General features: G+C 43.9%; 1 protein-coding gene across 5 annotated transcripts in view; it reads right to left on the reverse strand.

The window, feature by feature from the left end:
* Window positions 1-15,883, reverse strand: part of ASAP1 (ArfGAP with SH3 domain, ankyrin repeat and PH domain 1) — a 285,399-nt gene that overhangs the window by 152,926 nt on the left and 116,590 nt on the right. For all 5 annotated transcript variants that reach the window (XM_044914674.1, XM_021688804.1, XM_044914676.1 and 2 more), the window contains one exon: window positions 8,048-8,120. In XM_044914674.1, the coding sequence (XP_044770609.1) occupies window positions 8,048-8,120 (73 nt within the window). The remainder of the gene's footprint in view (window positions 1-8,047; window positions 8,121-15,883) is intronic.

Consider the following 15,883-nt stretch of genomic DNA (forward strand, 5'->3'; position numbering starts at 1 on the left):
TCAGGCCTGAGATCAAGAGCATAGGGAGATCAAGAGCAAGAGAGATCAAGAGCAAGAGGGAGAGGGAGAAGCAGACTCCCCTCTGAGCAGACAGCCTGCCATGGGGCTCGATCCCAGGACCCTGAGATCATAACCTGAGCTGAAGGCAGATGCTTCACCGACTGAGCCACCCAGGCGCCCATGTAATTTGTTATTTCTACAAAATTTGGACTATTAAGGTAGAGGACGTGTTTTTATATTTACCTTTAACCGAGTATTTCTGTTCTTCATCTTGAGGCTTTAAAAAAAACCCAAGGTACTGGTTGTGGAATGAGCACTCCCAATTTTATTTAAAATGACTTAATTTCTTGGGACACCTGGGTGGCTCAGTCGGTTATGTCTGCCTTCTGCTCAGGTCATGATCCCAGGACCCTGGGATCAAGCCCCACATCAGGCATCAGGCTCCTTGCTCAGCGGGGAGCCTGCTTCTCCCTCTGCCTGCCGCTCCCCCCCCACCCCCCACTCGTGCTCTCTGACAAATAAAATATTTAAAAAAAAATAAAATGACTTAATTTCTCATAAAGAATGCTCCCATGAGTGCATACATCATAAAAAATTAACTCATTTTAAAGTTGAGAGCCCTCATTCCAGGCCAGCAGATGAAGTGTGTGCACCTCCCCCCCCACACCCAGATAGCCTCTGATTTTAAGTAACAGTATTTCAGCCAATGGCTTGAATATGAAAACTGGAACTTCTTAAACAGCCTAGGAGTTACAAGATTACTCTAGAAAGAGACTTCGATTTTCTAAATGCAGTTGTAAAAATTCCTCCTATTTTATCCCTTCACAATTTGAGGAGTAATACTCTCCTGGATAAGTATACTTCCTTTTGGAAAAAGCTTCCTTCCTTGACCATTTTGAAGGAACTCATTATTTCAACTTGTTTTCACCTCCTAAGGAGTAATGATGGACCCACAATTGCAAAATGCCTTGCAGGCCCCAGTAATTTGTTTAGACTTTGCTTAAATCACTACCACCACCAAAAGGTATTTACAATTTCAATCTAAAGCCTTCTACTTCTGAGGGCTTAAAATTATTTCTTTACTAACAAGTTTACTTTAATTCAAAAAATTTTCAAAAATCAGATGATAATCTGCAAACTTAGAAAATAGCAAAAAATATATAAAATTTCCTAAACAGACCAGGTGCTCTTTGTATACCTTTTGACGTTTTATGCTTCCACATCTTTCTATTAAAATTCTAATCTATTTTATCTCTTAACTATTTCAGTTAGGAAACTTTTTCTCCCCACTGAATACTACAGGATTAAAAATACCATTACATGATACAACGGTAAGACACGAAACTTAATTTATCAATTTTGGTTACAATTCACTTCCTACTATACCTTTAAATTTGACAAAATGTTAACTAAAAGAGCTAAAATGAACTTCCTTAGATACAAAACCATTCACTTTCCTATCCACTGATGAATTTAGCACCTTACCTTTAAAATCTTAGATTTCGTCACACACTGTGAGCTATTTCTTAAAATAGATAAAATTAACAAAATGAAAATCTGGGGCGAACATCACACATTAATTTTGATTTAGAAAACACAAATGTTCTTATAAAACTACTCACTCCATAATTCTAAACCAAAAGGGGAAGGCAAAGGAAAACTGCTTTTTTCCCTAATGTGAAAAGGTTATTGAACTATTTATGACAATCGTGCTCTATTTTGGAAATAAGGCTTCCATATCATATGCTTGCAATCAAATTACATACCACTGTCATTTTTTTTATTCACTAAAATTAAAGGATTTAAAGAGTCCCAACTTTCAGACTAACAATGTTATGTGTTTCTAGGGGGCACCATGTGTTACTAATAAGCTAAAATGTATTCCAAATAGATCTTGGCATGAATTTTAAGGAAGCCACTATTTAATAATAAAATCCACATTTGGATTTGTGAAAAAAAATTATCACAGAAAAAGACCTAGTAGCAGGAATATTCTTGGTCTTCACTCCCAAGGAAAAGTGTACATGGATGTAATAATACATCTGTTCAAAAAGATTAACAAATGCAACCCAACTAGATCATTGACAGAACAAAAAATTTGGTGCACCCATGCTTTCTACGAAATACATGCCTCTTTCATTTTATAAAAGTACGGTATGTTTCACTTTGTGTTTTTAACAGCACTGACAAGCAGCGAGCTCCTCTTTCTCAAGAAACACACACTGACTTTTGCTGAGCCTGGGATTTGCGTGCACACGCCCATGTCTGCAAGGGCAGAAATCTTATGAATGCCAGTCCCTCGTCTACTGCTCTGAGCCAGGGTCTCGTACAAAGCTTGAGGCGGCATGTCAGCAGGGCTGCAGGCAACTGAAGGCATGACTGGGGCTGGCAGTCGCTACAGTGGTGGTTCATGGTTTCCTCGCAAAGAGGGTGGCTGGCTTCCTCCAGAACAAATGATGGAGGAGTGGAGAGACCCAGGTGGAAGTGATCTCTTTTATGAACTGGCCTTGGAAATCTCATGATATCACTTCCATCACATTCTGTTCATTAGAGGAGGGTAGTAAGTCTGGCACACATTCCAGGAGAAGAGAATTAGGCTCTGCCCTTGGAAAGAAAAAGTGTCAAAGACTGCAACATATTTTAAAGTCTCTAGTGTTCAAGAAACTACTAGCTATTTTAAATACATTAGGGGAACAGAGAAGTGGGGGAGGGGAGGAAGGAGGGAGGGAAGGACACACGTACCAAGGCAAACTTCTAAATGACAATATACTTCACAGATTAATAACATCAACACTTCAGGGGCGCGTGGGTGGCTCAGTCGTTAAGTGGCTGCCTTCGGCTCAGGTCATGATCCCCGAGTCCTGGGATCGAGTCCCACATCGGGCTCCCTGCTCAGCGGGAAGCCTGCTTCTCCCTCTCCCACTCCCCCTGCTTGTGTTCCTGCTCTCGCTGTCTCTGTCTCTGTCAAATAAATAAAATCTTTAAAAAAACAAAACAAAACAAAAAACATCAACACTTCAAAACTTAGAAACAAGACGGGAAGGCTGAATAGCTTGGAAAATTTTCCCTTGATCAAGCAGTTCACAGAACTCAGTTTTTTGTTTTTGAATGTCCTCATACACAACGGGGCATAAGAGAAAGAGACAAAGTCCCCAAGCCATTTTCAAACTAAAGGGCTTCTGGGGAGATAACTTGTCTTTCCAATAAAATTTGTTGTTATACTGTGTTCCAATTCATACTGATAAAGCTTATGTGTAATCATAATAAATACATTGTAAAATAAGACCCTTTACCATTCTCAACCATCTTTCAAATCATCTGGGAAGGAGTGCCTGGGTAGCTCAGTGGGTTAAGCGTCTGCCGTCGGCTCAGGTCATGATCCTGGGGCTCCCTGCTCCTAGGGCTCCCTGCTCAGTGGGAGCCTGCTTCTCCCTCTCCCTCTGCCTGCCACTCCCCCTGCTTGTGCGCTCTGTCAAATAAATACAAACCATGTTCAAATCATCTGGTGGGGTAGGTCGTGGTGGTGGTGGGCTGGCTGGTCATCTCAAACCAGAAATAAAAAATCCTTCTTAGAACTTTAAAGACCATCACATGGGTTTTGTGTCACTTAAGCACTGTGAGAAAACAAGAAAATTATGAAAACACTGGGAAACAGATACCAGGGTTCAGCCTCTGTGGCTTCTCTGGATTAGGCCAAAAGCCCTTGGACGGGAATAACCCAGATTCCACTGAGCATGTATCATGGAAAGATCGGCAACCCCACTGTTTTACTCATCTAGCTATTTTTTAAGAATTAAATGTCACAGTGCTGCTCACACAAGCTACACTCGTTTGTAATGGCGGAAACCCTATAAGGTCCCAGCGGTCTGTGAGGTCGAGTTTCTCCCTGCACTTCCAAGCCATGGACATGGTAACTAGTGTGGCCCCTCTCTCCAGGAACTTGTAAAGTCATCCGGGATTACACTCCTGGGAAGTTACACTGAAGCGACTCACTCACGTCCTGATTAAACATGATTAAACATTGAACAGCCATTCACGGAGAGCTTCTCGGGGACCTCTCTAGCCACCATGGAGCAATTCACTGCATATCTGTTGAACCCCTACTAAATGGCAGGTAGAAGACAGGTGGAGAGTAGCTGTTAACAGCAAGGCTGGAGCCAAGTTCCATTACTGTTAGGCATGGCACCTTGCTGAAGTTTGCCTGGCTCTTGAAGCTTCAGCCCCACCATCTATAAAATGGGGGTGACGTTGGCCCTACCTCATAGGTTGCTCAGCTTAGCTTAGTACAATCAACACCCAGTGAACACCACATCCTCTGAGAGGTGTTCCACTGAGCACCCTGTCAGACTGTATCAGATCCCTCTTGGGAAGCTTTCCAGTGTCTAAATGATAAAATCCTTTCTGGTTTGGGGATCTAACATCCATCTCTCCCACTGAACTGTAAAATTCATGAAGGCAGAGATTCTGATTTGTGTATTATCCTCAACCCCCAGAACAGTATCATATAACAGTTGCTCAATAAACATTTGTTGAATTAATAAACTATGGTGACAAATACATAATATATAAAGATAAAAGACAGAGTAACAGCCCTCATCAAGTGGGTCATGGGCTGGTGCAGCAGCTCTCAGTTTTACCTGCATAATACCTGTGGGGTCATTTATTAGAATCCCAATACCTGGGCCTCACTCTAGAACAACTCTTGGCAGGTGGGCCTGAGGGACCCCTGTGTTTGTGTTTTAAGTGTTTTTGGGTGATTCTCATGAAAAGTCAGGGTTGACACTTGCCGGCCTAATGCCAGAGAGACCAGTCAACAGTTACAATACAATGGGACATACGCTCTCGAGCAGCAAAATGATTTCCTGGGATGATGGGGATGCCCTGGGTCTGTGCCGTCCAATACTGTAGCGGCTAGTCCCATGTGGCTACTGAGCACTCAAAATGTGAATACTGGGACTGGGGGACCTGAATTTTAAATCTTACTGTATTTTAATTAATTTAAATTTAAAAAGCCATATGTGACTAGAAGCTACACTGTTAGATAGTAGAGACCTACCGCAAAGTACACAGGAGAACCCCTAATCCATCCAGGGTGGGAGTGATCAACGCTCAGCCAGCTGTGGCCCCCATCCACCAGGCGAGAACAATCTCATGGAGGAAAAGGCAACCAAACCGCACACTGATGCAGGAAAGACATTATTAGGGTTCGAAGCCGACGGCCAAGAAAGAACTCTTGAGACGTCTTTGGTGCAAAAAGGTGATTTTATTAAAGTGAGGGGACAGGACCCGTGGGCAGAAAGAGCTGCTGTACCGGAGGGTTGTGGGGGGTGACTGATTATATACTATGGGGTTGGGGGAGGTAAGGAAAAGGGAGGTTTCAAAAGAACTCTCCTATGCTAAAGAGGACCTAAAGATACCAGAGGCCTTGCCATTGTCCAGGTAAGGTTGTTTACCCCTCTATCAAGGCATTAAGATAGTTGGGAGATTCTTGGAAGAATGTCACACATGTCCCACCCAGGAATGGGGGGTGGAGGGAGATTGCAGGATGTCAGCTTATGCTTTGTCTTCAGCCAGCCTTCTGCTGCTCCCTCATCACACACATTCCTTGAACTCACGACCTTACGCACATGCAGGGACAACCTCTCCCTTCTGCCATGGCCAAGACAGCTGTGACCAAGGAAAGCCCTTTAAAGAACAAGATGAAGCCCATCCCTACCAAGTAAAAGAGCCTTTGTGTGAGGAGCTGAATGTGATTGTGGTCACTGCAGGACACGGAGGGGATGCGTCTTGAGCAAGGGAACTGGGTGGGGGGAAGGAGTTACGTGGAGCCCCTAGCAGAGTAAATATGGCAGCAGCATTCTGATGCAAATCAGAGGTCTCTCTTCTGTGACTCGTAAGCTGAGAGCCTCAAGCATACACCATAACAGTATGGAGAACTGACACTTATTCCTGAGGCAGATTATGGCTCATTAAGCTCTTTAGAAAATTGGGCTGGTCCAGTGCTATCTGCAGGAGACTGAATTAATATAGAGAAGGAACCCATGCCGCTGATCTAGCTGTCATTTTTCCCACGTGTGAAGCATCTATGATGTGGCAGGAAGTTTGTTAGGTGGATTTAAATATTACTTCATTTATCCATTTGATACTCTGCAAATCAGATACTATTTTCTCATTTTATGGTGAGGTAATTTAAGATTCATGGAAGTTAAGTAATTTAACAAGTACTGATAAAGTTAGTGATCTACACTAAGTTTCTTTTTCATAAAAACTACTTTATTCTATTAAATAGATCTTAAAAAATCCCCATTTGTTTTTTGTTTTTCCAGAACAGATCTGGATGGTCACAATCAATGCTTCAATAAACCTATTTGTATATAAATCTTATATATACTTTCATTGATGCATAATATACCTGCATCCATATAAAAAAGTACATCAATCTTAAGTGTAGCATTTGATGAATTATCAAAAAATGGACTTAACTATGTAATCATCCCCAAATCAAGAAACAGAACAGTATCAGCACCTCAGAAGCTTCTCCTCATGCTACCTCCTAGTTATATGCCCCACCCACCTCTCCACAAATTGCAAATATCTAGAAAGGGACTACCATACTTTGGGAGTAAATCAGAATGAAGCTATGGTAGAAGTTATATAAATTAGGCCAAGACTTAAAACGTTTGAAATATTTAAACATTTAAAACATCACTACATAACTAGGCAATCATCTAATTACCTATATCTTAATTAGAAGTTAGTGTGTTCTTAGATATAAAGAAATTAGAGAGAGGGGTATCAAGAAACCAGGATACAGAATGGGTTACCAGTTAGGCCGAAGGGCTTTGAAGACAAGAGACAACTGGGTTTCCAGCTTATTGAGACTGATTCCCACCTCTGATAAGGAGGGGAGTTCCATAAAGTATCTGAAGGTTGAGTTTTTCCTTTTTCAACATTCCTTTCAACTCCAAAATTTTATGACAATTATGAGTATGAATATAAATAAAATATAAAATTTATATAAAATATGAATGTATGGCATTTACTGAACTGCCCTGAGGTGATAGGCTCTTTATAGATATGAGCTCCTTAACTCCCTTCAACAACACTGTAATACCACAATCTGTGCTTTACAGAAAAGACGGAGGTTCAGAAAAGTGAAGTAACCAGCTTAAGGTTACATTGCTAGTAAGGGGCAGGGTGGGGGTACAAACCCACACTGGTCCAACTTCAAAGTCTGTGCCCTTTCCATTGGACTCGCTGCCATCCCCTCGGGGGTTTGTTATGCTACAGAAAACGGATTCCTCAGACCTTCTCTCTGGGTAGGTGAGCTAGTACCACAGAAATCCTAACAAAAGACGTGAGTCAGAGACCTTGAAACTCACTTGACAGTTCCAAGCCTCCCCTCTCCTTCCCTGGGGCGATGGAACCTACCCTTTCTTGTGGTTAGCCATTGTTTATCTTAACTAGGTTTACTTCTTCTGATCCCCTGAAAACAGACTTTTGTTGCCAAGATGACAAAGTCAGCAGACCCAGCTAACACATTCAGTGATACAGGTTACCGGACACGCCCTCAGCCACAAGAATAGACTCTGGTTGGCAGGTCTCTCCGGGTTTCAGTTCAACCTCCCCCCTTCTCTCACCCCACGCCCAGCACCAATATTGATTTCCAAATGTGTACGGCAGAAGGAAAGATCCTTGCGTCCCTCACTGAGGCCACTGAGCTACAGACTGACCAACTACACGAGAGATGATCAATAGCTCCTACGTCACATGTCCCATTTTGTGACAAAATTCCCCGTAGCCCTGCCAAGTTTTTAAATGTATACTAAAACCCACTGCAACTCAGGTTCTTTAATCGTTTAAGTTTGGAAACAGTAACTGGTGTAGGCTGAGAAGAAACCGAGAAAAAAGAGAAAAGCTGAATTTCTTTGACCTACTTATTTTTCCTTTGGTATCAAGTCTCCTATAAACATAGCATCTTACAGATAACAGAGAAAACTGTAGACATTATATATAATTCATGCTGTCTGCTTTGGTAAGTACTTACCTTGACCGGAATTATATATTGCTTTTACAGATTTCTTCACTTTCTGCAAGGCTGTTCTATCTTGGTCTAGAGCCTAAAAGAGAAAAACGGGGGGGAAAAGATGTTGGAAAACTTGGTAGATCATTCGTAATGGCATTTGTTTTGCTGAGTTACCACAGACATACTTATGCGGACATATTTATGAACAGCAGACCAGTTCAGAGACTGGAAGTGCCCAGGATCTGAGGAGTCATGTTTGGGGGGTAAATGCAGAGTCGTCCCACAAAGCTCAGTGCTGGGTGAAGCTGACAACATGGTGGTCAGTCAGTTATCACCCCAAGCTCCGCATGGGAAAGAAAATACAAGACACTTAAGATAGAGGAAGACTTACTTCTCTCACTGGGAGAGGGTGGTACCCGGGAAGGGACGCAGGCAAGCCTAAGACGTGAATGACGCGTAACTACGGGAACCGTTCCAACACTTATCACCTGATGGTAATTTCAGCCAGGAAGAAAACATTTAAAAGGGTGTAATAAGAGTGACCTGAAGATTCCTTTTAGCATACAAAAAAATGACATAAGGCCAGCTGTATTTTAAAATTCTGTTTACTGAAAAAGGACAGCAAGGAAAACGCTACCATGATGCTGGTAATGCTTTCAGATGATTTCTTAGATGGAGTTAAATAAGCACATCTAGATCAATCTACTTGTGCTACAAGCTGGGGAAGGATCTAGGGGACTGTCACTGTTGCTTCTTCATTCAGGGGCTGGATATACAATTGTGCTGTTTGTGAAGACTGGGCACTTAGGATACGTGCTCTTTTCAGAAGGGGTGTTTCAATTCGAAATCAAATTTCAAAAGGGTTGTATTCAAAATAGATATACATATGGCACACTGACCTAACTTTTTTTTTTTTAAAGATTTTTATTTATTTATTTGAGAGAGAGAATGAGAGAGAGAGAGAGCACATGAGAGGGGGGAGGGTCAGAGGGAGCAGCAGACCCCCCGACAAGCAGGGAGCCCGACACGGGACTCGATCCCGGGACTCCAGGATCATGACCTGAGCCGAAGGCAGTCGCTCAACCAGCTGAGCCACCCAGGCGCCCTGACCTAACTTCTTAAAATAACTTTAAACCCCCTCTCTGCTTCCCCGAGGGCCAACGATCCAGAGACTGGGGACCCCTGGATGGGGTGTCAAGATTTGGAAGGCATGAGCAGTAACAGCAGTAATAATGAACTTATCTACATAAAATTTAAGACCATTCAATGTACACTCACATCCATGACATCATCGACACCTCGAAACTTCAGAGGAGAAAACTGAAGGCCAGCAACGGTAAGTCCTACCCCTGAAGGTCGCACGAAAAGAGACGAAAGGGTAAATGCATTGCCAGCAGGCAACGGTCACTCCCTTGTCCTGCAAGATGGTCTTTCCCGCCACTCTCAACCTGTGGCTCAACTGGCCACTTGCCCTTTCCAGTTGTGGACCCCGCTGGCTGGCGGGGTGGGCACCTGACCCACACTGGGCTCAGGCTCCTCACAGGTCTTCTGGCCTTGGGAACAGGGACCGCAAGGTGCAGATCCTTTCTGGGGAGGAGGGCCTGGGGCCCGCCAGGGGTTCTGTCTCCATCTGTAGGGAACAATCTGGCCAGACAGCATGATAACCCACACACAGCACCAGACCCGAGCAGTGGTGTCGGAGTCCTGCCTTCCAGAGGCACCCAAGGTCACTGCTAACCTTCCTGCAGACTGAGTACACCAGACAGTACGTTCCTCTTCCCCCGAGCTGGTTGAAGCGGGGATTCTATCACTTGCAACACAAGTCCCGAATAACACGAGAGCGAAAGCTTCCGGAGCACCTGCTACACCAGGCCTAAGCTTCCCAGAGCAGACGTATACCAAGTAGGTGAGATATATATGCTGTCAATGACTTCTCACTTTGCATGGCTTCTTTATGAAAACCCCATAAAGCAGCATCTACGTTTTTAAGATAAGGAAATGTGACAGACCGTCATAAATATTTGTAGAGAGGGAGGGAGGGAGGGAGGGAAATATTAATTAAGGTGTCCGAAGTCAGAGAGCCAGAAGAGGCTAAAGTCACATCTCACACAAATGTCTATTGGATCTCAAATCTAACGGGATGCTGAGGTGAAATCTGGGTTTTCGGACTGCAAGTGTGACGTGGTCTCCACCATGCCCCTTGCTTATCTTCCACCTCCACACATTTGTCACAGCCACGTCCCACCTGCACTTCTGTTTAGTATTTTCCTTTAAGCCCATTCACAGCTTTTACATTGTCCAGAACTGTTCCAAGCGGAAGACTAGGATCCTTACCATTAACAGAAGATACCCTCAAAATCACTGTGTATCTCTCACTATATATAAAATGCTCATCTGGTTAGTGTCTGCGACCGTCTCAGAACACCGTGACACTGCACGCCACACTCAAGTGTTTCATGAGGCAGTTTCACGGGAGACAAGGTTTGAGTTATTTCAAGGAGTTGAGATTTGTACTTTAGAGAAAAGAGGGAGGAGAACAACATTTTAATAAATGTTAGCAGGGCATAAAGGGTGCTGAGGTTTACACAGACCGCCTCATGTAATTCTCACAAAAACCCTGTGACAGAAGTACTCTTATTAAATTCATTTTATAGATGAGGCAGAGGCTCAGAAGGTTCAACTTGGCTAGGACTACAGAGCAGGACTCTGAACGCAGGTCCTGGCAACTTGACCTCCTCACTGCTACCCAGTTCTGCATTATTCCGAGATGTCTGTGATGAACTGGATCTAAAAATAGAGCCTCATCTTTACGCGGGTAGGGACCATCCACCTGTTTTCAAAGACAAATCTGAGTTGAGAAATTAAAAGCCATTTAGGGTATTAGGAGCATTCAAGAGAAAGAAAGTAATGCAAATAAAGTGCAAATAAGCATTCTTTTAAGAGACAATCTAATGGGTTTCTCTTTTGATGAACTGCTTTTGTGGGAAGGACATTTAAAAAACAATCCCAATAATAGCTACCATTTATCTTTTTATATCCATATTCTTGCCTTTTTTTTTTTTTTCCTGACGGAAAACCCCGGGCTTTTGAGAAGTAAAACAGCTTGCTCGCCAAGTGATACACATCCAGGAAGAGAAGAGCCGACCATGGGGCGCCTGGGTGGCTCAGTCGTTAAGCGTCTGCCTTCGGCTCAGGTCATGATCCCGGGGTCCTGGGATCGATGCCCCACATCGGGCTCCCTGCTCCGCAGGAGGCCTGCTTCTCCCTCTCCCACTCCCCCTGCGTGTGTTCCCTCTCTCGCTGTCTCTCTCTGTCAAATAAATAAAATCTTTAAAAAAAAAAAAAAAAAAGAAGAGCCGACCATGGTAGAGGGAGTATGTGCCCGTGATCCCCCTGGATCTTACCACTGCTTCATTATTTTTGAGGAAGGAAAAAAAAAGATCTGCTTCTGGAAGAAAATAACCTATCCATTCAGCTTTGGGGAATGATGACCACATAAAGATGGATCTATTCAAGGAGAAATTAATGAGTGGGCTTTAATGTCCTTGCACAGAGAGTTAATGAGTCCAAATGAGCAAAGATTTGTGGAAGATTCCAGCCGTAACATTTTATGAGACCAGCTATCTGCTTCCCCTTTTTTTCTACCCCCCCCCCGCTCGGGAAAAGTCTCAGAATTTATGTTGAATTTTTACCAACTCGTCTATAAACGAACAGGGTGTAAAGTTCACGTGCGTACTTTGAAAGGTTATTAATAACATCCGCATTTGACAGCTGTACAGTCACAGTTAGGTCTGGGTAACACTTCTCTTTCTCCACTCTAGAGTCTGGCCACTGGCACAAAGGAGCCAAGTGAAATGCCCTTCTGCAGGCCCCATGTGTAAGAGAAGCAGGGGACGCTGTCGCTCAGTGAGATGGGGCTCCCCTCCAGAATAACCCATGTCTAAATGTGCCGCAAACTGCCAGGCAAGCACACCTGCAGTGACATCCCATGTCCTATGCATAAAATTACATAAAGGCTAAGAGAAAAGGGGCAGGCAATATGGGCTATGAAAGTATTGTATTTCCCAATGTTAATATATGGACCTGCATTTCTAAGTATGCATCTGCAGTTGAACTCAACTCAAAAGGGTACATGGGTGGCGGGGGGCGGAGAGGGAGGATGAACTAACAAATAAAGGCATCCAGGAGAACATGCTGATCTCTAATAACGGAACAGCACTTTCCCTAACCCCAATCCTGCAAGACAGCAGCTTCGCACTCTCTACATTACTAACGAGCAGGGGCTTTAATGTAGAGAAGCACTTCCGACCTGGAAATGGACACTCTTCACTGTTATTTCACAGTCCTAACAAGTCTGGTCATCTGAACGGGCAGAGAAGGCACAGGCCGTTGCCAAGCTGAGACAGACTGAGAGAAGCCATGCCAACAGAGGCCTTATATGAGAACTGGCCACCAGAGGGATTCAGAAACATTATACAAACCGGACATAAGGACGCAAAATTCCTGAAGAGTCTGAGGCCACTCAGGGTAGGACACGGAACCTTTCGTACACCTCCAGGACAGGTGGCATCCCTTGGTCACAGGAAGAGTGCAACAACACATATTCTCAGAGATGCACCCGGATCCAGCCCTGCTTCCTGCCAGCTCAGGGTATCTGCACTAGCTGACTCTTCCCATGGGTGGCTTTCTTCTTACACAGGCCTCAGATTAAATGCCCCTTCCTCCAAGTGCCCTTCCACGGTCAACCTGTAATAGCGCACAGCCTCAGCCCACTTGGTTACTCTCTACGGCACGCCATGCTGGCTTTTCCATAGCACCACCGCATCCCGAAATGGTCCCGTTTAGGACTCGTTTATTTTTATTGTATTTATCTCCCTGCACAAAAGCTCTAGGAAGGTAGGGGCCTGTGTAACCTGTTCATGGCTAAATTCCCATTCCTAGTGCCTAGCAGATGGCAGATGCTCAAAAATGCTTATGAAATCACAAATGCCTGAAAAAATGAATTCCTCAATACTCTCAGGTCCACAAAACAGGAAAGTATGCAACATGAGACTTGCCTTGAAACTGGCTGAACAAAATAAAGTTTTGGACTCGGAGAACGTGGCCCTCTGTAATCCTTCCCCTAATGGTCCTGAAGAGCCAAAGTTTAGATGGCTGCGTATGTGACATGTCTGAACAGCCAGACAGGTGTAAGAGATAAGACCACACAGTACTGAAAGTAATGGTTTAACAGGGGAGACAGAACTTACACTTTCCAGCGTAATTTTGTACCTTAAAATAGTTATTCTGGCAACTTTCTTAAAAAAACATTTTATTGAAATACGATATATTTAATGTTAAATGAGCAACAACAGGGGCACCTGGGTGGCTCAGTCGTTAAGCATCTGCCTTCGGCTCAGGTCGTTATCCCCGGGTCCTGGGATCGAGCCCCGCATTGGGCTCCCTGCTCTGCGGGAAGCCTGCTTCTCCCTCTCCCACTCCCCCTGCTTGTGTTCCCTCTCTCGCTGGGTCTCGCTGTCAAATAAATAAATAAAATCTTAAAAAAAAAAAATGAGCACCAACAGCCCTATTGTTATTATTCAGTAAGATATTCTATTTCAGAATTACTTCCTAAGTCTATGGCACCTTCTTTTCAATATACTCAAGTGGGAAAAACTATTCTTATTTTGGATAAATGTGATTTTTGAAAATAAGCATTAGCCTCTGGAGCTGTATCTTACGCATATACTTAGAGAGAAAGGAAACAGTGGCTCTCAATAAAACAGCACAGAATTTCTTAGAGATATGCAGAGGTAGAGAGCCACCACACCCACCTTCCAGGGATGCTGAGCACTGAATGTATTAATGTGTACCTGGAAGCACAAGGCCTTGCACTGAGCAGGTGCTCAAAAACTGCTATCATTACCCTCACCTCTGAGGTACTTCTAAGAGAAATTCCCGAAACATTTGGAGTGACAGCAAAACATCTTTGAAACAAGTACTCCTACTAGCAGAGTGATTTCTTCAATGAAAAAAACTTTTATTTACTTGGGGGAAAAATGGGGGGGGGGGGAGGGTGTTTCCATTTTATCACTTTTCAGTTGCATTCAGAGAGGTAATTTGTCCTCTAATCACCAAGAAGCAAATGTTCTTCTTTCGTGTAATTCCTACGGAATTTTTGCTACGGAATAATTCCTATGGAATAATAGCTACGGAAAGCAAGGGATGGCTACTTTGGTCTAATTTTGGATCATACCTGACTGCTTCAGTCTTCAGCTTACCGAGCGATCATGCTACTTTGCAGGGAGGAGGGAGCATCGGGGAGCAAAATGCTCGGGCTACCGAGAGGCAGGATGCCTAATTAATATTGGTATAAGGCCTCTGGGGATGAAACAGAGATAGAAGTCCTCGTACAGGCTCACCGCCAAATCAATGCATTCATTATTTATCTGCTGTAAGGCCCCATACACTAAAATGCATAAGTGTATAATTATGTGAGTCAGGAGTAAGCCCAGAAAGTAATCCAGTGTGATAATGCAGACCACTGTGAATAAAGGTGCCAGAAGAGAATGACAATGGAAAATATCCATTAGCTCCAAAAAGAGGAGGGATCGGGAAAACCATGCAAATAAATATTTGCTCTGAGGATCATCCAACCTGGGTTTTTACAGCATCATTTACTTGCTCATCTACTAACTGTGCCTGGCCCATACTGAACAGTACTCTGAGCCACGCACCTGTCAAGTGTGCCCCCACCAAATACCGCATCTGCCTCTACTTCCCTGGCTGCATGCCATGCAAAACGACAATGACCGAGCCCTGTGCTGGAGTACATGGGGAGCCTGGCACTGCTTTTAATAAAACTGATGAAGGCAATTATTCAAGAACTATCAATCCTTGCTACCCTGGTTATCCACACCTTGTATCATTTCACTCTTTACCTTGGATTTTAGATGTTTAGGTACCTGTGTCTTTTCCCCTACTCAACCAACTAAAAGCACTGTAAGGATAATACTTTTATGTTTGTTTCTTTCTATACATAAGAGATGCTCAATTAGAATTTGCTAAATTGAATGAAAGACACACACACACACATGAGGAACGATGAATGAAGTCCCTGTTCTTATAATAAAATCCAGGTCCCTGCAAGGCCCTATGTGATCCAGCCCCGCGGCCCTCAGACTTCTGTTCCCACACTCTCTACTACTCATGTGTAGGCCACACCTGTGATCCTTCTGAACCCACCAAGCTTGTTCCCACATCAGAGCTTTGGCAACTACTAAAATTCTGTTCTCCAAGCTCTTCCCCAGATCTGAAGGGGCCTGGGCTGCTCCTTCTCTCTCTCTTTTTCCTTTCAGTGTTCAGCTCAAATGCCAGAAGCACAGCCCCAATTAACTTGAGGGGTGGGTGTGCAGGGTACTGAGCCCCCCCCCGCCCCGTGTGACAGCTTACGCCAAACCAGCAGTTGCGATGAGGCTCACTGAGGAAGCAACAGCACAGAGCATCTGCAAACGGGGGCCAGGGGGATGGTGGTAGCAGCATATATGAAAGGAAGCGGTAAAGATGTTATCCTTTGTTAGTTTCAAGATTAATATGAGCTGAATGAGGCTGCTACACAAGGGGAAATGATCAACTTAAAATAAAATTTGATTTGCATAACTTAGCCAAAAAATGGAAAGTTGGGGGCGCCTGGGTGGCTCAGTCATTAAGCATCTGCCTTCAGCTCAGGTCATGATCCCAGAGTCCTGGGATCGAGCCCCGCATCGGGCTCCCTGCTCCGCGGGAAGCCTGCTTCTCCCTCTCCCACTCCCCCTGCTTGTGTTCCCTCTCTTGCTATGTCTCTCTCTGTCAAATAAATAAATAAAATCTTTAAAAAAA

This window comes from Neomonachus schauinslandi, chromosome 4 (assembly GCF_002201575.2).
Source record: "Neomonachus schauinslandi chromosome 4, ASM220157v2, whole genome shotgun sequence".
Taxonomy (NCBI): domain Eukaryota; kingdom Metazoa; phylum Chordata; class Mammalia; order Carnivora; family Phocidae; genus Neomonachus; species Neomonachus schauinslandi.